This window comes from Elephas maximus, chromosome 8, assembly GCF_024166365.1.
Source record: "Elephas maximus indicus isolate mEleMax1 chromosome 8, mEleMax1 primary haplotype, whole genome shotgun sequence".
NCBI classification, from domain to species: domain Eukaryota; kingdom Metazoa; phylum Chordata; class Mammalia; order Proboscidea; family Elephantidae; genus Elephas; species Elephas maximus.
Window position 1 is genome coordinate 14,258,507 of NC_064826.1, and position 18,289 is coordinate 14,276,795.

At 39.7% G+C, this 18,289-nt stretch overlaps 1 protein-coding gene across 1 annotated transcript in view; it reads right to left on the minus strand.

Moving 5' to 3' along the window:
* Positions 1-18,289, minus strand: part of NUP205 (nucleoporin 205) — a 76,604-nt gene that overhangs the window by 39,036 nt on the left and 19,279 nt on the right. The window contains exons 9-19 of the mRNA XM_049893499.1: positions 17,684-17,800; positions 16,628-16,765; positions 14,740-14,890; positions 12,531-12,736; positions 11,337-11,519; positions 8,463-8,513; positions 7,642-7,851; positions 4,784-4,883; positions 4,291-4,428; positions 2,296-2,485; positions 730-850 (exon numbers count right to left, since the gene is read on the minus strand). Coding sequence (XP_049749456.1) covers positions 730-850; positions 2,296-2,485; positions 4,291-4,428; positions 4,784-4,883; positions 7,642-7,851; positions 8,463-8,513; positions 11,337-11,519; positions 12,531-12,736; positions 14,740-14,890; positions 16,628-16,765; positions 17,684-17,800 — 1,605 coding nt within the window. The remainder of the gene's footprint in view (positions 1-729; positions 851-2,295; positions 2,486-4,290; positions 4,429-4,783; positions 4,884-7,641; positions 7,852-8,462; positions 8,514-11,336; positions 11,520-12,530; positions 12,737-14,739; positions 14,891-16,627; positions 16,766-17,683; positions 17,801-18,289) is intronic.

Consider the following 18,289-nt stretch of genomic DNA (forward strand, 5'->3'; position numbering starts at 1 on the left):
GTGTGCCGTCACATTGTGGGGATTGCAACTAATGGTACAAAACAATATGTGTATCAATTTTTGTATGAGGCATTAACTTGAACTGTAATCTTTCACCTAAAGCACAATAAAAAAAAAAATCACTCTCTGTGAAGAACGAGGTTGGAAAAGTGCAAGAGAGATGGGGGCAAGTTTTTGCCACATTTCAAATAATCTCGCCTTCCATAAAGTCATGAAGTTCAAAGATCAAGATTTTTACCTAAAAACACTTTGAGTCAACACATTTTTTTTAAAACAGATCCTAGATGTAGCACTGTAAGGGAAAAAAACCAAAAAACCCACTCTACAGCATAGTATCAAATGAACTGACACAGGTGTGGATCCCCAGAAAACCACAAAAGCAGGTAACTCACAACAGTGAATCACATTCAGAATTGCAGGGGCCCCCTTAGAACAGAGGCAACTGATGGAGGGGGAAACAGAGACAGAAAACACAAACAGAAGCTGCACCTACGAACCCAATCACTTCAATGTACCAAGAGTTGCAGCAAGCAGTCCCCTTAGGCTAACAGCCACACACACGCTTACCACTGTAAATAGTATTATCCTCAAATATAAATCACGGCCTGGTACATAAATTTACTTAGTACCTTTCCACAAACAAGAATATGATTCCTCCACAGACACTGTGACTTTGCACATGCGCAGAACGCACCCAAGAACGACGATGACAATGACGGGGTCAGTTACCTGGTCGTGTGTGAAATCTCCGACCAGCTTTATCTGAATATTGGAGTTGCAGGAGATACAGCAGAGGATCTTGGCACTCTCGAAGGCCAGCTCAGGGTTAGTATTGCCGTGATAGAGGTATCTTTAAAGGGAGAAACCATTTGAAGAACAAGGTGAGGAAACTGAGTGGGTTCTGCCTACTCACAATAAAGAACACCTAGAACCCGGGCTTCCCCTGGCCCAAACGGCCCTTTTGGGTGAACGGGAAAGCGGCTGTCCTTTAGGGAGATACAGCCAGAATGCAGGAGCCCTGCCTGCACTTCAGCCCCGTCAGCCAGTAATCCTTGATTTAGTGGCTAAGTAGCAAAGCATACACCAGACTCAACAATAAGGAATAAATCTAAACTGATTGAACAATGTTTCAATCTTCCCTGTAAGTTTACATATAGATAAACGTTCTAATAATTTTATGACACAAGTATGTTTATTACGGAAAACTTGGAAGCACGTGAAAGCATTAAGAAGAAATTAACGTCGAGCACACAATCCAGAGAGCCACTTCTAACTCATTCGCATCCTCTATTTTGTTACTTAATATCTGATCGAATTATTAAAAACTCTTTAAAATAAGAGCTGTAGTGGCTATATAACAATTCATAATTTACTTAACCATTTTCTATTGAATCATCAGATTGATTCCAATTTTTTTACAATTAAATATGAATTCCCATTTTTTACTATTACAAACAAAGGCAAAATGAATCTTTTCAACAGTAAACCCACTGCCGTCAGGTCGATTCTGACTGACAGCAACCCTGCAGGACCAATGAGAACTGCCCCAGAGGGTATCCAAGGCCATAATCCTTACGGAAGCAGGCTGCCACATCTTTCTCTCATGGAGTGGCTGGTAGGTTCCAGCTGCCAACCCTTCTGTTAGCAGCCGAGCACTTAACCACTGCGCCACCTGGGGTCCTTTGTACATTATAAATCTCTAACTAGTTGAACAAGATTATGGTCAAATTAAAAGCTAACTGTTATCAAGGAACGTGGGGAAATTTTTGAGTCTTTACTACTAAAAAAATACATTCTCTCAATCTGCAAATACACGACTGATACAGAAATGCCATGACTGAACAATCTGACTAATCGACCTGTGACTCTCCTTTTGTACAGAAAAAACGATTGTAATGTTTCCGTTTATTCATTCATTTAACATTTACCTTGTTCATTTAGTTTTGGGTAAGTAACACATTCATGTGGTATAAAATTCAAAAATATTAAAGGATATACATAGCGAAAATTTTATTTCCAAACATCCAATTTCCCTGCAGGACACAGACAAGTTTAAGATGATGTCATGTTAGTCTTGGACATTTTTAGGGCATAAAATAAACAGGAAGAAGAAAAGAAATGATAAGGTTCATGGTAATTAAAATCAGAGGGGCTAGAGAAGCCAAGGTAAGAATGAGGCCCGCCCCCAACAAAGGCAGGAAATAAACACACTAGGGATCGCACCAGATCTGGAAATCAAAGCTAGAATGCCTACCTGAACACGTCATCATTTCTCTACCTACAGATGTGCCTTACCTGGCAATGTTCACCACGTTGTCTGCCTTCTTAGTTCTCGGATTGATTCCCTGTAATAGCTGTTCTAAAGGAGAGACTATCAGAGCCAGCTGACTCTCCCTTAGAAGGTCCATGAAGAGATTTTCCTTCTGCAGTGTAAGATTGAGCAGGGCCAGGCAATGCTGAACCGCCTTCTCCAAGTGTTTCTTCCCTATAAACCAAAAATGAAATGAGAAAGTCCTATATAATCTTAGAAACTCATAGGCAACTCTTATGGAAACCAGATAAAGGACATGTTCTACATTTAAAAGCCTCCCAATTTTTCAAACTTTCAGAAGCAACTTTGCAAAGGTTATTTTTGTGATCCAGATGACTTTTATGAGATGGCTTCTCAAGTCATTTCTTCTGTACTTCTTCTCTGGTTATCTAAAACGCTGGTTCTCAACCAGGGCAACTTCGTCCCTCAGGGGACGTTTGGCTAAGTCTGGAGACACTTGGTTGTCACAACCGATGACCTGCTGCTGCCATCTAGTGGGTAGAGGGCTACAATGCACAGGACAGCACTCAATGAACGGTTATTCAGCCCCAAATGCCAACAGTGCCAAGGACAAGAATCCCTGACTTAGACTAAGACATATTCATCGTGGAAAATTTGGGAAGTAAAGGGAAATGTAAACAAGGACCACCTATAATCCTACCACTCAAATTTAAAATTTTAGCTCATTTCTTCCCAGTTTCTTATCTGTACGTTCTGGTTCCACAGCTACAGTTCATGCGTTTAGGATGTGTCTATTCTCATTTAGAGCACAGTCACCTTACGAAGACGCAACATAGCACAGTGGGAAAAAGCCTGGGCTCTGGAGCCAAGCTGCCTAGGTTCAAATCGCTGCTCTGATACTTCCTGGGGAAAGATGTGTAACCATTTTTGTATCAGTTGCCTCACCTGTGACGTGGAAATAGTAAAACCTACCACCTAGGGCTTCTGTGTAGACTGAGTTAATACACGCAATAAGCTTGTAAAAGAGCCAGATCCATAGTATTACGGGTTAAATTCTGTCCCCCAAAATCTCTGTCAACTTGGCTAGGTCATGATTTCCAGTATTAGATGACTGTCTACCGTTCTGTCATCTGATGTGATTTCCTTCTGTGTTGTAAATCCTAATCTCTACCTGTGGTTGATGAGGCAAGATCAGATTATGTTAAAGAGAATTAGGGTGGGATGTAACACCCTTACCAGGTCACATTCCTGAGTCAATGTAAAGGGAATTTCCCTGGGGCATGACCTGCATCACCTTTTATCTTACAAGAGATAAAAGGAAAGGGAAGTGAGCAGAGAGGGGGGACCTCATACTACCAAGATAGCAGAGGCTGGGAGCAGAACATGTCCTTTGGACCCGAGGTTTCTGTGCAGACGCTTCTAGACCACGGAAAGACTGATGACAAGGACCTTTCTCCAGAGCCCACAGGGAGAGAAAGCCATCCCCTGGAGCTGGTGCCCTGAATTTGGACTTCTCGTTTACTACTGCGAGAGAATAAAGTTCTGCTTGTTGAAGCCATCCAGCTGTGGTATTTCTGTTATAGTGACCCCAGACAACTCAAACACATAGTAAGCACTCAAAAAATGTTAGTAACTAGTTGTTATAATAACGTTAAATAAAATGTATTGAACACTTGCTATGTATCAGGCACTACAGTGACAGCCTTTATAAATACCACAGGGAAAAACAAAAACAAGTATTTTAAATTTCAAGTTAGGCATGGTAGAAGTGATAGAAAGGTAATTGTAATTACCTACAAAAGACCCTGCAGTGAGAGACAGTGCCAGTGAGGGTCTCTGTGCTTCAGTCTATTTTCACTTACATTTTCATCGTGTGACTCACTGAAGCCACCACTGTAGATACAGAGAGAACCTCACCGTGGAAGAGAACTTCAGAGACGATCTACCTCAAACCCTCGGTTTACAAAACATGAAATTATCAAAACTGTCTACGATCATAAAGACATCCCGGCACATACCAGGGAAAGGCGCATAGGTGTCGAGCTGCTTGACTCCTTCTTCCAGCAAGCTCAGAGCAAGCTCCAGCATGGGTGACTCGTTCAGAAGATGATACATCAGGCTGAATCCAGGGGGCTTGTAGGCTATGATTTCTTCTCCTGGACGGAACACAGCATATCCAAGAAATGACAAACTCATCTTTTTGTCACACACTTGATTTACATGAAATATCTGAGCATCTAAACAGATGAAGGCGAGTCTCAATTTGGACACAACGACACGGATCACAGGCAGCAGCAGTTCCCACAGGGCTGATCTGCACACAGTCACCCGCCACATGCTAACTCATTAAGGTATCTGTAAGGCAGGGTCCTTGGTCTTTCATTCAGTAACATTTAGTTTTACTTTCTCCTACTGGAAACAATTATGGCAACGTAACAAAAAAGATTAACTTCTAATTCCAAACATTCTAAATAGCTGACACCTTGTTTGAAAATGATAGAATTAAATTACCTTGCAGTTCCACAAACTGGTCTACAAAATCTTCAAGTTGAGGCTCGTAGTCTCTGAGCAATTTATAAAACACCTCCAAAACCACCTCAGCAACTTCCCACTAAGAAAGACACCGATATTTCAATAACCATGTAACAGCCCAAGCCTTGCCAGGTTTTTCATCCCTCCCGCTTTTTCCTCCAGAAAATGAATGAAGTCCCTCATCTACTTTAGTGATTTACGCTAAACGACAAATATATACGTATTTTGGCAAAAGGATAATGAATTATCTAATTTCTCAAAATAAAACATTTAAAAAGCATTGCTTTTAAACATTTCTAAAGCAGGTATTTGGGCTTCATTGACAAATCTAAAGCACTTATTATCTAGTTGGATTTAATTTATAATTAACCAACATCAGACTTGGGCGGTTCTCCAAAGTATGTAATATTTCCCACTTGCAATAAGAAGCCACTGGAAAGGATGTGACCATCGTGCAGCCTAACTACCCTTGTTTTACAGTGAAGGCAAGCGAAGCTCAGAGCAGTCAATGGTTTACCCAAGGTCAGAAAGCTCGCCAGCAAATGGGCTGGAAGTTGGGCCCAGATCCCTTAATTCCCAGAGCAGTGCTCACCCAATAGTTGTCATCAAAAAGTCAAGCAGACAACAGCCCACTGGTTGGTGCGGCCCAAATGACCACATTATCACCTCTCTATTAAAGAGGTTTTCAAAAGCTATGCAACAAGAAGGAAAAATAGTTACGACAAAGGAAAAAACAAATAAATCTGTCCATACAGTAATACTAAACCCAGTTTTAAAAAACCCAGTGCATAGATTTTTAATAAGGCTGGTTTGGGTAATTGAGTACAGGATGGTTTTTTCCACTATTATTCTAAATTCATTATTACCATAATTTCCATAATTTCACCAAGGATGAGTCTGGGAATTGAGATTACTGGGTATTTTTTAATTATTATTTTTTAAAGTATTCTACTTTCCTGTATGTTCCAAATTTGTCCAGGAAACCCATTTATTTAAATAAAAAAAGACATATCACCATGTAACAGTGATACTATGTTTGATAAATATATATACTGCCTCTATCACTCTCAGTTTCTCATTTATATACAAGTGGAGCCTTGAGATGACTTTCAACACTAAAATCAATTCACGAAATTGTCAGGAAGTTTTTTTAGGGTCAATACGTCAGAGTGGAACTCAAATCCAGGGTGGCCAGGGACAATAGCAGCTCTTGAAGTGTACAGATGCACACAGATAAAAATATTAAGACCTACAAAGAACATGGCCGTGTGAAGCTCTAAACACTTAGGTCACAATGACCTCCTTAGGAAAGGAAAAGAAGACATTTAAGACAAGTACACAAAGTACCAGAAAAAAAAAAAACGGAACATTTTCTTGAGGAGGTCAGAACTATCAGGAATCATTACTCATCTGACATTTACTTTAAGTAATGAGGCCTGGTTGCTGTTAGTGTTTTCAACCAATCAGAAAACACATGTTAACAAGCAGTTCTAGGGCTTCAGTAAAATGTGTACTTCTCTCAGTGTTTACTTCTACAACAGGGGAAGCAAAAATTTTAAAGCAATTGACAAAGAACAAACTTCAGTTTTTTGTGTCTAAATACAAGAAACAAACTATGTCGAGTGATAGGGCAAGGAATAAATACACCAGGGTAGATACAAGTAATGATGTTAGGCAGCCACTAAGACTGTTCTCAAAAATTTTTAATGAAATGAAAGAAATTCTTACGCTACTATGTTAAGTGGAAAAAAATGGATACAAATTAATATAGCTAATTATCTCAATATTATTTAAGTATATAAAAAAAAGTATATAAGCATAGGAAAAATATTATCTCAATTTTAATAAAGTATGTAATAAAGCATAGGAAAAAGGTAGTTAACCTTTCACAATGGGGTTGTGTATGATAAAAATTCTCTTGAATTTTATTTTCTTAATTGCCGCAAATCAGCATGCATTATTTTTATAATCATTTTATAATCATTAATACGAAAACAAACAAAAAATAAAAACCCAACAGGTTCAAAAAGAACAAACTATAAAAATAAAACAGAAATGTCACCATAAGATACACCCATGGGTATTCTGTGAGGCAACAAACAGTATTATAAACTAAAGTGCATTACGTCAGAACCTGAAAGGGTCTCTTACATAGCTTAGTGGTTATGAGCTTGGATCTGGAATCAGAGTCCTAGGTTCAAATCCTGGTCCTGGACCTTAGGCAAGTTCCTTAACCTTGCTAAGCCTCCATCTGTAAAATGGGAATATTAATAGTACCTGCCTCACGGTAACACTGGCATTACATTAGTTGATCTCTACAATAACCTCAGGGTAAAGGTCTTCCAACCAGACCAATCTGTGCATCATAAAAGTCAGGGCACCCTCGGCCTCCATCCCGGGCAGACATGCCTAACACATCACAACACTCTTCCTACTAGGCCAAGGCTCCACAACCCAGAAGTAGCACCAATCAACAGAAACAGGGGTGTGAGCTTAAGCCTACCTCCATCTCTTACCTCAACACCCCAACAAGGAGCAGTGCATCTCCAACAGCAAAGGTCTGATATCTTTGCTTCCATTTTAGTCTCACTTTGTCTGATTAAAGATCTAAATGACTATGAAGTCATGCCAATTAAAAAGTCACTGCTTTAGTACCAATGCCCATGTTTCTTTTTTACTGCACATAAACTAATAAGACCATGGACATTTCAGAATTAAGAATAGTAATTTTACTATCTTTCAAAAGCTAACATGGATGTAAAGTGCTCTCTACCTTCAATAAAAGAACAAGCAGCAGTGAGTGAATAAGGAGAAAAAAGTTTTCCTCCAAACATAACCTTTTCAGCCGCTCTCCGGTAAGCTCTTGTGCGGAATCGGAGAAACACAGAATCTCTAAGGAACTGCAAATAAGGGTCAAAGCCGGGGGGCCGCAGTCCAGCACCCAAATTAGAAGGAAAGGAGCTCTCCACCAGGGTGCTAATCAGCTGGCAAAAGGCCCGCGTCAATGGGTATTCTTCACACCGGGACTCTATCTCATTCAATTCAACCTTCCAAGGAAAAATAAAGACAAAGAAAAGTTGGCAAGGTAAAACTATCAGCCATAAAGTACGCAGCCTTTTGCAGACATTAACTCGTTAATACTGCCATAAAATCACATTACCAAAAGACACATAACAGATATTACCATTTTTATTTAGAGGAGAAGACACAAAAGTATTGTGTGAATCTGCATCTATCAAGTGGAAAATGTCAAATTCCCATATACTGTTCCCAACTTTGAATAAAGAACAGAAACCTTAGATTTTTCTTTAAAAAAAGAGAGAAGAGTAGAGAGAGAGGAAAAGATAAACTAAAACAAGTAGTCTTATTTCCGGTTGACACAAGCAGCTAATTAAACTGAGTTCAAACAAAGAACTCTCCATTCGGAAGTCTGCTGTGGGACATTCTTTTCCAACTATGAAACCTTAAGTATTTTGGGTCCTTTCGCTATGAGTTTCATCTCCATTGCAACACTGACCAGAAAACCATTCCAATGAAAAATACATTAAATTTGAAAATTACAGGAACTTTAATAGGAGGGTAAGAATAATTTCTCTTAGTGTTTTTATCAGTACCAGAATACATGAATAGAGCATTTAAATCAAAAGGAAAACTTTACCTCAATACCAATAGCTTGCCTCTGGCTTGGCACCCTTACGGTTTGCAGTATCTTAAAATAAAAAGAACGAGATGTTAGACGCGTTCCTCGACCATCAGTGAACGCAGCGGCTTTGCAACGTAACAGTCATCTACCTCACCCACCACATCCACACACCTAAGAGCAACACCATCAGCAATGACAACCAAGGAGCCTCTGACAGACTCTGATAACACCCACCTCAGGTTCAAGATGAACTGTCAATTATCTGGTATTCAGAAAACTGGTATTTTCTAAGTGCATACAAGGGGGATTTTTTCCAGCAAATTTTCAGTCAGATATTCTAGGATTTATGCAGTGAAATCGCACCAGTGTTCAAGATACTGGTCTATTTACAACCTTCCTTACTGTTCGCACCAAAAAAACAAGATGTAAACTTAGTCAGAATAGGTTGCCTAAAGTGGGTAGGAGTGTTGAGTTAAGGTGTTCCATCCTGCACTTGTCAGGTATCTAAGAAGTCTATGGTGTAATAAATTATCCTTAATGTCTTGGTACTTCACCTCTTACATGTCAGGAAGATACTAAGAGGAAGGATCTTTTTTAAAAACCACAGCGTTGCTCTAAGGACAGAAAAGTCTAAACCCAAGCATGTTTCATCTTAGGTGCAAAGAAACACCGGCAAGCACTTGGGACACGGAGGAGTACTGACAGGCTCATGAATCATGGTTTAGGGAGAAGGACCAATTCTCATCCAAAAGCAACAGCCTCTCAGCACACACCAACTGTATTAATTTTGTTCCTGAAAAGTATTATTTACATCTTTAAGCCACAAGTGAGAAAGTAATCTAAAATATTTTACTGCTGCAAAATGGTTGCTTCTAACCATGACTAATGGATCAGAAAGGCTGGCTCTCTTATGTTCTAAGACACATATTCCCCCTAGCCATTTCCTAGAGATACTTCTCTCTCCTAGAGATAAATCACACCCTTATTTTCCTTCTTCACCAAGTATTAGAATAATTACACTTGACAGAAAAATGCCAGTAGAGAAAGAGAAAGTTAAAAATTCACTGAGGCTTCACACATCATATCAACCCATGTATTTTCCCTCTCACGTCAGCACATGTACATTCCCTAAGTGTCCACAGGTCAGAAATCCCTTCCATCATGTGTCTGCTTTTGCCTAAGGTCAAGATTACGGTCCTGGCAATGAGCCTTCATGACCACCAATAAAATCTCTCCAGGCTGCTATTAAAATTTCTGTACAAACTTAACAAATCCCTTCTCTTTGATGGGAAACAACCCAGTGACAAAGTGTAGCTATACAGAGATACTTCACACTTTTCATATGGGAAAAGAAACAGAAAAGACATGGATGCATTCCCACATTTTAAGAGTACAGATACAATTTAGAAGGTTTTCATTAGTCTCGTCTTGAAGGCAAAGCCAACCCATAGAGACATCAAAGGACACATTAGAACTGCCCCATAGAGTTTCCAAGGAGCGGCTGGTGGATTCAAACTGCAGCCCAGCTCTTAACCACTGCACCACCACAGCTCCAGTCTTGAAGCCAGAACTGAGGAATTCTTAGACTATAAAAACCAGGGTCTTAAGAAAGTTATACGAAGAACCAGTCTCCAGCAACCTAGTGAAGTTATCAACTGATGAAAGAGAAAAACCCAAGACTACCAGTATAGGATATTATGCTCTGTCCAAAAGTCTTCACTTTTCTATTTGAGTGGAAAGTTCACGGTGTACTATTGTTGTTGATTTTAGGTGCCATCGAGTTGGTTCTGACTCATGGCAATTCTATGTATAACAGAACGGTACATTGCCAGGTCTTCTGCCATTCTCACAGTCTTTCCTATGTTTGAGCCCATTGTTGCAGCCATTGTGTCAATTCATCTCCTTGAGGGTCTTGCTCTTTCTCAACGACCCTCTACTTTACCAAGCATGATGTCCTTGCCCAGGGACTGGTCCCTCCTAGTAACATGTCCAAAGTACTTGAGACGAGGTCTCACCATCCTTACTTCTAAGGATCATTCTGGCTGTGCTTTTTCTGGGACATGTTCGTTCTTCTGGCAGTCCATGGTATATTCTTCTCCAACACCACAATTCAAAGGCATCAACTCATCTTCAGTCTTCCTTATTCGTCACCCACCTTTCGCATGCATAGGAGGTGACTGAAAATACCATGGCTTAGGTCAGTCACACCTTAGTCTTCAGGGTGACATCTTTGCTCTTCGACACTTTGAAGAGGTCTTTTGCAGCAGGTTTGCCCAATGCAATGTCATTTGATTTCTTGACTGCTGCTTCCATGGGCATTGATTGTGGATCCAAGTAAAATGAACTCCTGGACAACCTCAAACTTTTCTCCATTTATCATAATGTTACTCACTGGTCTAGTTGTGAGGATTTCTGTGTTCTTTATGTTGAGGTGTAATCCATACTGAAGGCTGTGGTCTTTGATCTTCATAAGTGCTTCAAGTTCTCTTCACTTTCTAGGTTGTGTCACCTGCATATCTCAGGTTGTTAATAAGTCTTCCTCCAATCCTCCTGCTACATTCTTCTTCATATAGTCTGGCTTCTCGGATTATTTGCTCAGCATACAGACTGAATAAGTTTGGTGAAAGGATACAACCCTGACACATACCTTTCCTGATTTTAAACCACTCAGTATTCCTTTGTTGTGTTCAAATGACTGCCTCTGTGTATAGGTTCCCCACAAACACAATTAAGTGTTCCGGAATTCCCATTCTTCCTAATGTTATCCATAATTTGTTACAATCCACACAGTTTACTACAAGTCACCAACAGGACTCACCTACGATAGAATCGAGGCTCATTTTCCAAGCTTATCTGCAATAATAAAAATAACAGTGTTCATAATGCTACCTGAGTGTATTCCAATGACTGCCAGAGGGAAGCCGCAATTTCAGGCGACTTCCCAAAACCCGCGAGTGTCTTCAGTAGTTCAGCTTTTAGGACAGGGGGGATACTGCACTGCAGGAGTCCCAAAATCACCACCACCGGGGTCCACTGCGGATGTTCGCAGAGAGCCAAACGAGCATTTTCACTCTGAGAATTAAACAGAAAAACACAAGAGTGGGTAACAAAAGTGGCCAGGAACCATCAACTAAATCACATTTCCACTGAGTACCCATGGGTTTATTACCACACACTACAACAAAGATAAGCCTGTCATTCACTGATGAAGTCCACCAGTAGAAGAAATTCACTCACTGCTTCAGCCAAATTAAAGAATGGAGGAGAAATAGTCTTTGTAGGATAACTTTTACTGCTCCAAGTATGAAAAAATAATGCAAACCAAGACAAATAGTCTGCCACAGCCACATAAATCTTACCTAGGCATTTTAAATAATTTCTGGAACAGTGTAATACATTGTAATACATTGTATAAATGAAAAGATAAAGAAGTATCTTGTTCTTTCCTGCGATAAAAAATAGAGATATATGGTATGAAGTATCACTCCATTCTAATTCAGTGAATAATTCATAACTTTATGTTTAGAGCTGTGTAATGAAGCATTATTAGAAAAACCAAAAAGTCGGAAGACACTATCCCTACACTTCAGAAGGAACGTCAGACTAAGCAACTTAGCTTTCCGCCAGTGAATGACAGAAAAAGCCAGAAGAGATTTCTAAGCAGGGAAATTATGTAATGAAAATAGTGTTTTTATAAAAACTAAGTTGGTAGTGGCAGGTAAGATGATTTGGTGTAAGGAAAGAAAAAAAATTCAGTAAATAACTTTTTAATTAAAAATATACTTTACGTATATACATGTACACACACTAGCAAATCCACACATACAGTAGAAAACCATGCCTTTTTGTTTTCTTTCAGGCTCTGGCAATTATTTTCATGCTCAGCTTAAGACAACAAGCAAAACTATCATAACTTCTACCTTCTAAAGGTCAAGAAAACAAAGAGGTTAAGTACAGAATGCTAGGTATATGCTAAATTCATCATTCACAGACTTTAACCATTAAAAGAAAATTGGGGGGATTCATTAAAGTGTCAGATACAGAAAAACTTATCCTTTCAAGTGCCATGGATGGGTCACCTACCCAAGTAATGATGGTAGACGTAAGCTGTAAGAAAGCAATCAGTCCATCTTGCTCCTTCTGGGTGATTCCACGTGAAGGCAGGTGGCGGTACTGGACACTGTCTGCACTTGGCAGATCCTTCCGGAGGTGCTCATGGTAAAGCATTAAGGAGTGAAAGAAATGTTCCCAGGAAACAGGACTGCCACCTGCTCCCTGAATGTTTTCAACTGTAAAGAAACACAAAATTTCATTGCAAAAATTTCTAATCGCGTGCTTGGAAATGAAGAAAGAAAATGAATTTAAAACAATGAAGTTGTTTTGGTATCGTACAAGTTTCAAATTGGATGCACCTTTGATAACTATCAAGTTTCGCTTTCCAAATTATAATAATAAAAGAGAGCTCATAATACTATCTGAATTATTACAATGACTGCCAGGAGAGAGCAGCAATTTCAGATGTTTCAAAATAAGGAGTGCTTCCAAGATAAGTGTCATCTTGTCTAGTTAAGCAGTATGCTGAAAATGAATTAGAATGCACTCAGGAGCCAGAACTCTAGATTAATCTTTTGTTGGAGTTAAGAAGGGGCTGTGAGTCCCTGGGCGGTATAAATGGTTAAAGCACTCAGTTGCTAAAAGCATCCAAAGGCTGGATGTTTAGCTCCGCCCAGAGGTGCCTTGAAAAACAGACCTGGTGATCTATTTCTAAAAAAATCAGCCATTAAAAGCCCCATGGAGGCAGTTGTTCATGGAGGCAATTAGCTACACATTTCATAACCTCCTTTGCCAGGAGACCAGAAGAACTAGAGGGTGCCCAGCCACCATTACTGAATATTTTGATCAGAGATTCCACAGAAGAATCCTGATCAAAGCGTGCAAAATGCAGAAGAGAATTTCAAATTCTCATGGACCCTAGACTTTAGGGAGCCATGGAGGGTGGATGAACCCCTGAAACTACTGCTCCGAGATAACCTTTAAACCTTAAACCAAAAATATCCCCTGAAGTCATCTTAAAACCAAACAATAGTTTCATTTAACTAGTTAAAAAGACCTGCCTTGAGCATCACGCTCTTTTAAACCAAATGCATTCCTGTGGAGTCAATTCCAACTCGTAGCTGAAGAACTATCTATATGGGATCAAACTGACAACAGCAACTCCAAAGACTACATAGGAGCCTCAGGGGGCAGTGAGTTTATGTTAATGCGAGAGCAACAACTGAGAAAAGGAGGGTGAGAATGGCTGCACAACTCGAAGAACGCAATCAGTGTCACTAAATGGTACATGTAGAAACTATTGAATTGATGTATGTTTGTGTATATTCTCAATGACAACAACAACAAAAACCTGTGGAGGACAGCTCTACTCTGACACACCTCGGGTCGCCATGAGTTAATATGGACTCGACAGCAACTGGTTTTAAGAACGAGGTGGTGCCCAAGTAAACATAAAGGTAAATGACTTCGGGTGTCAGTTACCTATTTCCTGTCCAGAAGAGTTCTCTGTGCTGTCAGTAACTATACAGAATAATTCCCAAATGTTGAGTGTAAATTCCCAAACAGATAACTCCATCTATGTGTGTAAACTGCACTCACCATCACGTGCCAAGCACTGGGGGCAAAAGCGTGGCATGCAAGACACGCAAACTGTGACTGCAATACAAACCCCGGCCTCGGAGCCGGGCACATCTCAGTGCCAGTCACGGCTCCCCAAGTACTTGTGAACTTGGGTAAACTACTTAACTTCTAAACCCTAGTTTCCTTCCCTGTGAAAATGAAAATAAGAATATTCCTCTTCCCTTTTGCAATGCTTTTAGTTTAATCAGTCCCAAGTCTGAATATTAAATGAGCAAACTGCAAGAGGCCTGGGAGAAAAATTCTAAGTATTAAAATTTCAAAAACAAAGTACTCACGAAGACAAAGGAAAGAAATCAAATTTATGTAGCAAGAATACAGTTTGCTTTGAGCACCAGATGTGTCTTTAGAATTTTATATGTATTAATTGTGATTTGTTAAAGTGACCTGTGTCTTGTAAAGCAGAATGGCAAAATTCCCCCCTCTGTGTGACTACAATCAAGGCACCACTATGCAGGAAGCCACCAGTATGCTTCTTTTCCCTGCTATTGTAAAAATGACTTAGAACCTACCACAAATAACCAACATTCTTTAACAGGCAAAGAGATACTGCACTCAAAAGTGTCACAACAAACTTCGACAACGTGCAGGCTCCCCTTACCGTGACTGCTGCCGTTGACTTTGAGGAGGCTGAAACAGTAGTGGGCACACTGGGGCCCACTGGCCAAGCCCTGGAGCATTTTCAGATAAGGGATATAAATAGTTGGAGGCAACAGGTCACCCATTTGCCTAACAAACTTTGATAAGACAACCTGAAATACAAAAAAAAAAAAAAACAATAAAACCAAAAATGTATATATGTATGTATCTCTTGACTTCCAGGCAATATGGATTAGCTAATAAAGACTCCATATGGACTAGAACTAATTAAGTGCTCTGATCCAATTCCTCCAAATACAAAATAACCTGACGTTTCTATTTATGAAAAATTGTTTTTCAAGCTTGTCATCAGCAATTAAATGCAATTACAGAATAATTTTTTGTGAACATAAAGTACCTTTCTTTCAAAACATCTTAATGTCATAGAACTACTCACATTTTAAACATACAAAACAACTGAAGAAATGTACTCATCTACAGTTAACCCCCAAACACAACGGTATACTTAGAACCTGGAGTTCCTAAATTCTAGCTGAATTTAGTATAAATGCCTAGAAACCCAAGACCATTTTTTGACAGTAACCTAAACATTTTCTGTTCTCTCCAATGCCATGTTCATGCACTCCTATTTTCTATGTCCACTTCTTAAATTTTTCCTTCCTTTCTGCTTAGGCCTTAAATCTGTTATCAACAACTAAATACATTATTCAGACTCATCAGCTGGAACTCAAAACTGAAAATGTTACAGATTTCTAAAAATTACGGTTAAACCTCTTAGGTGCAACAATGGTGTTTGTCATTTGGTAGGAAAATATCCTTATTTTAAAGAGATACACACTATTTAGGAGTGAAATGTCATGCTACCTAGATTTTTATCTTTAAAAACCCAGTAAAATAAAAATAGTAAAAATAATAGTACTGGATGAAGCAACATAGCAAGACGTTAACAGCTGTTACATTAAGATGTTAGGCAGTCATTATAATTATTCTCTTTTCCAAATGTTTGACTTTCTTCATAAAAACGAGTTTTGAAAACTCCTAAATTTTTGGACAAATCCTCATTCAGAATCTTGTTTTAAATGGGAAAAAAATGAAACAATAAATGCAAAATACGCGGTCAAATAAATAAATAAAATGGCTCATGACCTCAGATTGTATCATGACAGTTGCTAGAACAGGAAATCAAACAGTGAAGACTAACCCAGCAATCTGTCTTCTCTGCCTCTGCTCACCAAAACAGAAACAAGAAAAACCCAAACCCGTTGCCATCAAGTCAGTTCTGACTCACAGCAACACTACACTACAGCAGAGAGTACAACTACCCCATAAGGTTTCCAAGGAGCAGCTGGTAGATTCGAGCTGCCACCTTTTGGTTAGCTGCCCAGCTCTTAACCACTGCATGACCAGGGCTCCACTTTTGTTAATACAGGTTAGAAAATGAGCTTTTACTGTGTATCTACTAACTTATAGGCATTTTGTCATCAATTATAACTCCTATGCCTTTTTCCTCAGTACTTAGACCTCTCCTCTCCTGTCCTATCTTCCCCAGCTGGTAAGAGAGATGGACATATGTTAGTTCCTGTTTACAGATGACAGACTAAATACCAATAAATTCAACTAAGTGATACATTAAGAACTTACCGGCAATTATAAAGAGACTAGACACCTTCCTGTCTTGAATAATTCAGACTGGACTACATGAACTCCAAAACGCTCAGAACTTAAATTTAAGGGCTTCAAATTTTTTAAATAAAATGAAAAAGCATATGTTTCTAAATATTACACTAGTGGTCATTTCTGTTTAACAGCAATAACATAAGGAAAGAACACATTTTCACGGTTCCCAGTCACCATGCCAGTATATAAAAGGAGAAAAACTAAAAACTCACCTGGCGTTGAGGGGGTCGCTGATGAGCGACCCCTAGGTAAGAACCCATGATTGTGGAAGTTTGGAGAGGCTCTGAGGGGCACCAGTATTCTAGAGCAAGTTCCAAATTAAAAGAGTTCTTTTTATATAGCTCGCCAATCTGCAATGAGTAAGCAAAGATGCTGTAGGAAAATGTCTATAATTTTACAATTACTTTTAAATAAAAATTTACCTTTTTATTCAATTTACTGTGGATTTAAGGAATTCAGGTTATTTTCCAAAGTTAGGGGGAAATAACATAGGGAGGAAATGACCAAGTGTCCAGTCTACTGGCTTACCAAGAGCATGAAGTGACCGAGCGTCCAGTCTACTGGCTTCCCAAGAGCATGAAGTGACCGAGCGTCCAGTCTACTGGCTTCCCAAGAGCATGAAGTGACCGGGCGTCCAGTCTACTGGCTTACCAAGAGCATGAAGTGGCCGAGCGTCCAGTCTAGTGGCTTACCAAGAGCATGAAGTAACTGAGCGTCCAGTCTACTGGCTTACCAAGACCCTGAAGTGACCGAGCGTCCAGTCTACTGGCTTACCAAGAGCATGAAGTGGCCGAGCGTCCGGTCTAGTGGCTTACCAAGAGCATGAAGTGACCGAGCGTCCAGTCTACTGGCTTACCAAGAGCATGAAGTAACCGAGCGTCCAGTCTACTGGCTTACCAAGAGCATGAAGTGGCCGAGCGTCCGGTCTAGTGGCTTACCAAGAGCATGAAGTGATCAAGCATCCGGTCTAGTGGCTTACCAAGAGCATGAAGTGACCAAGCGTCCAGTCTACTGGCTTACCAAGAGCATGAAGTGACCGAGCGTCCAGTCTAATGGCTTACCAAGAGCATGAAGTGGCCTTGAGCGTCCAGTCTAGTGGCTTACCAAGAGCATGAAGTAACTGAGCGTCCAGTCTACTGGCTTACCAAGAGCATGAAGTGACCAAGCATCCGGTCTAATGGCTTACCAAGAGCATGAAGTGACCAAGCGTCCAGTCTACTGGCTTACCAAGAGCATGAAGTGACCAAGTGTCCAGTCTAGTGGCTTACCAAGAGCATGAAGTGCTCGAGATCCCTTCTAAGTGAAATGGGAGGCTCGTTTCCCATCTGCATACTCATGTGAATCATCCGAGCATCTTCATCCGCCCGATTCCTCAACTGCTTCACCTATTAAATGCATTACCATGGTTAATATACAATTTATTACATACGGTTTAATAACAATGAAATAAGAAAATTAGCAAACTGTCTTAAAGTGATTATATAAAAGAAAAACACCATTTAAGTATATATTTCACTTTAACGATGTAAAGAAATATGTTAGGAATTTTATTGCAATATTACTACCCGTAATTTGTAGTATCTTAAAATTTCAATGAATTTTCCACTACAGAGAAGTTGAGTTTAACAAGAATATTTTTCAACTGGTACACTACTGACATTTGGGGCAGGACACTTCCTCACTGTGTGGGATTATCCTAACCATTGTAGGAAGTTTAGCATCCCTGAAACGGCCTACTAACTATCAACAACACCACTACAGTCATCATAACAAGCAAAAATGGTCCCACTCATTTCCCAAACACCCCCTGAAGAGCATTACAGTCTTGGTCGAGAACCACTGCCTTATAATAATTGTGTAAAATAAATGCCAAA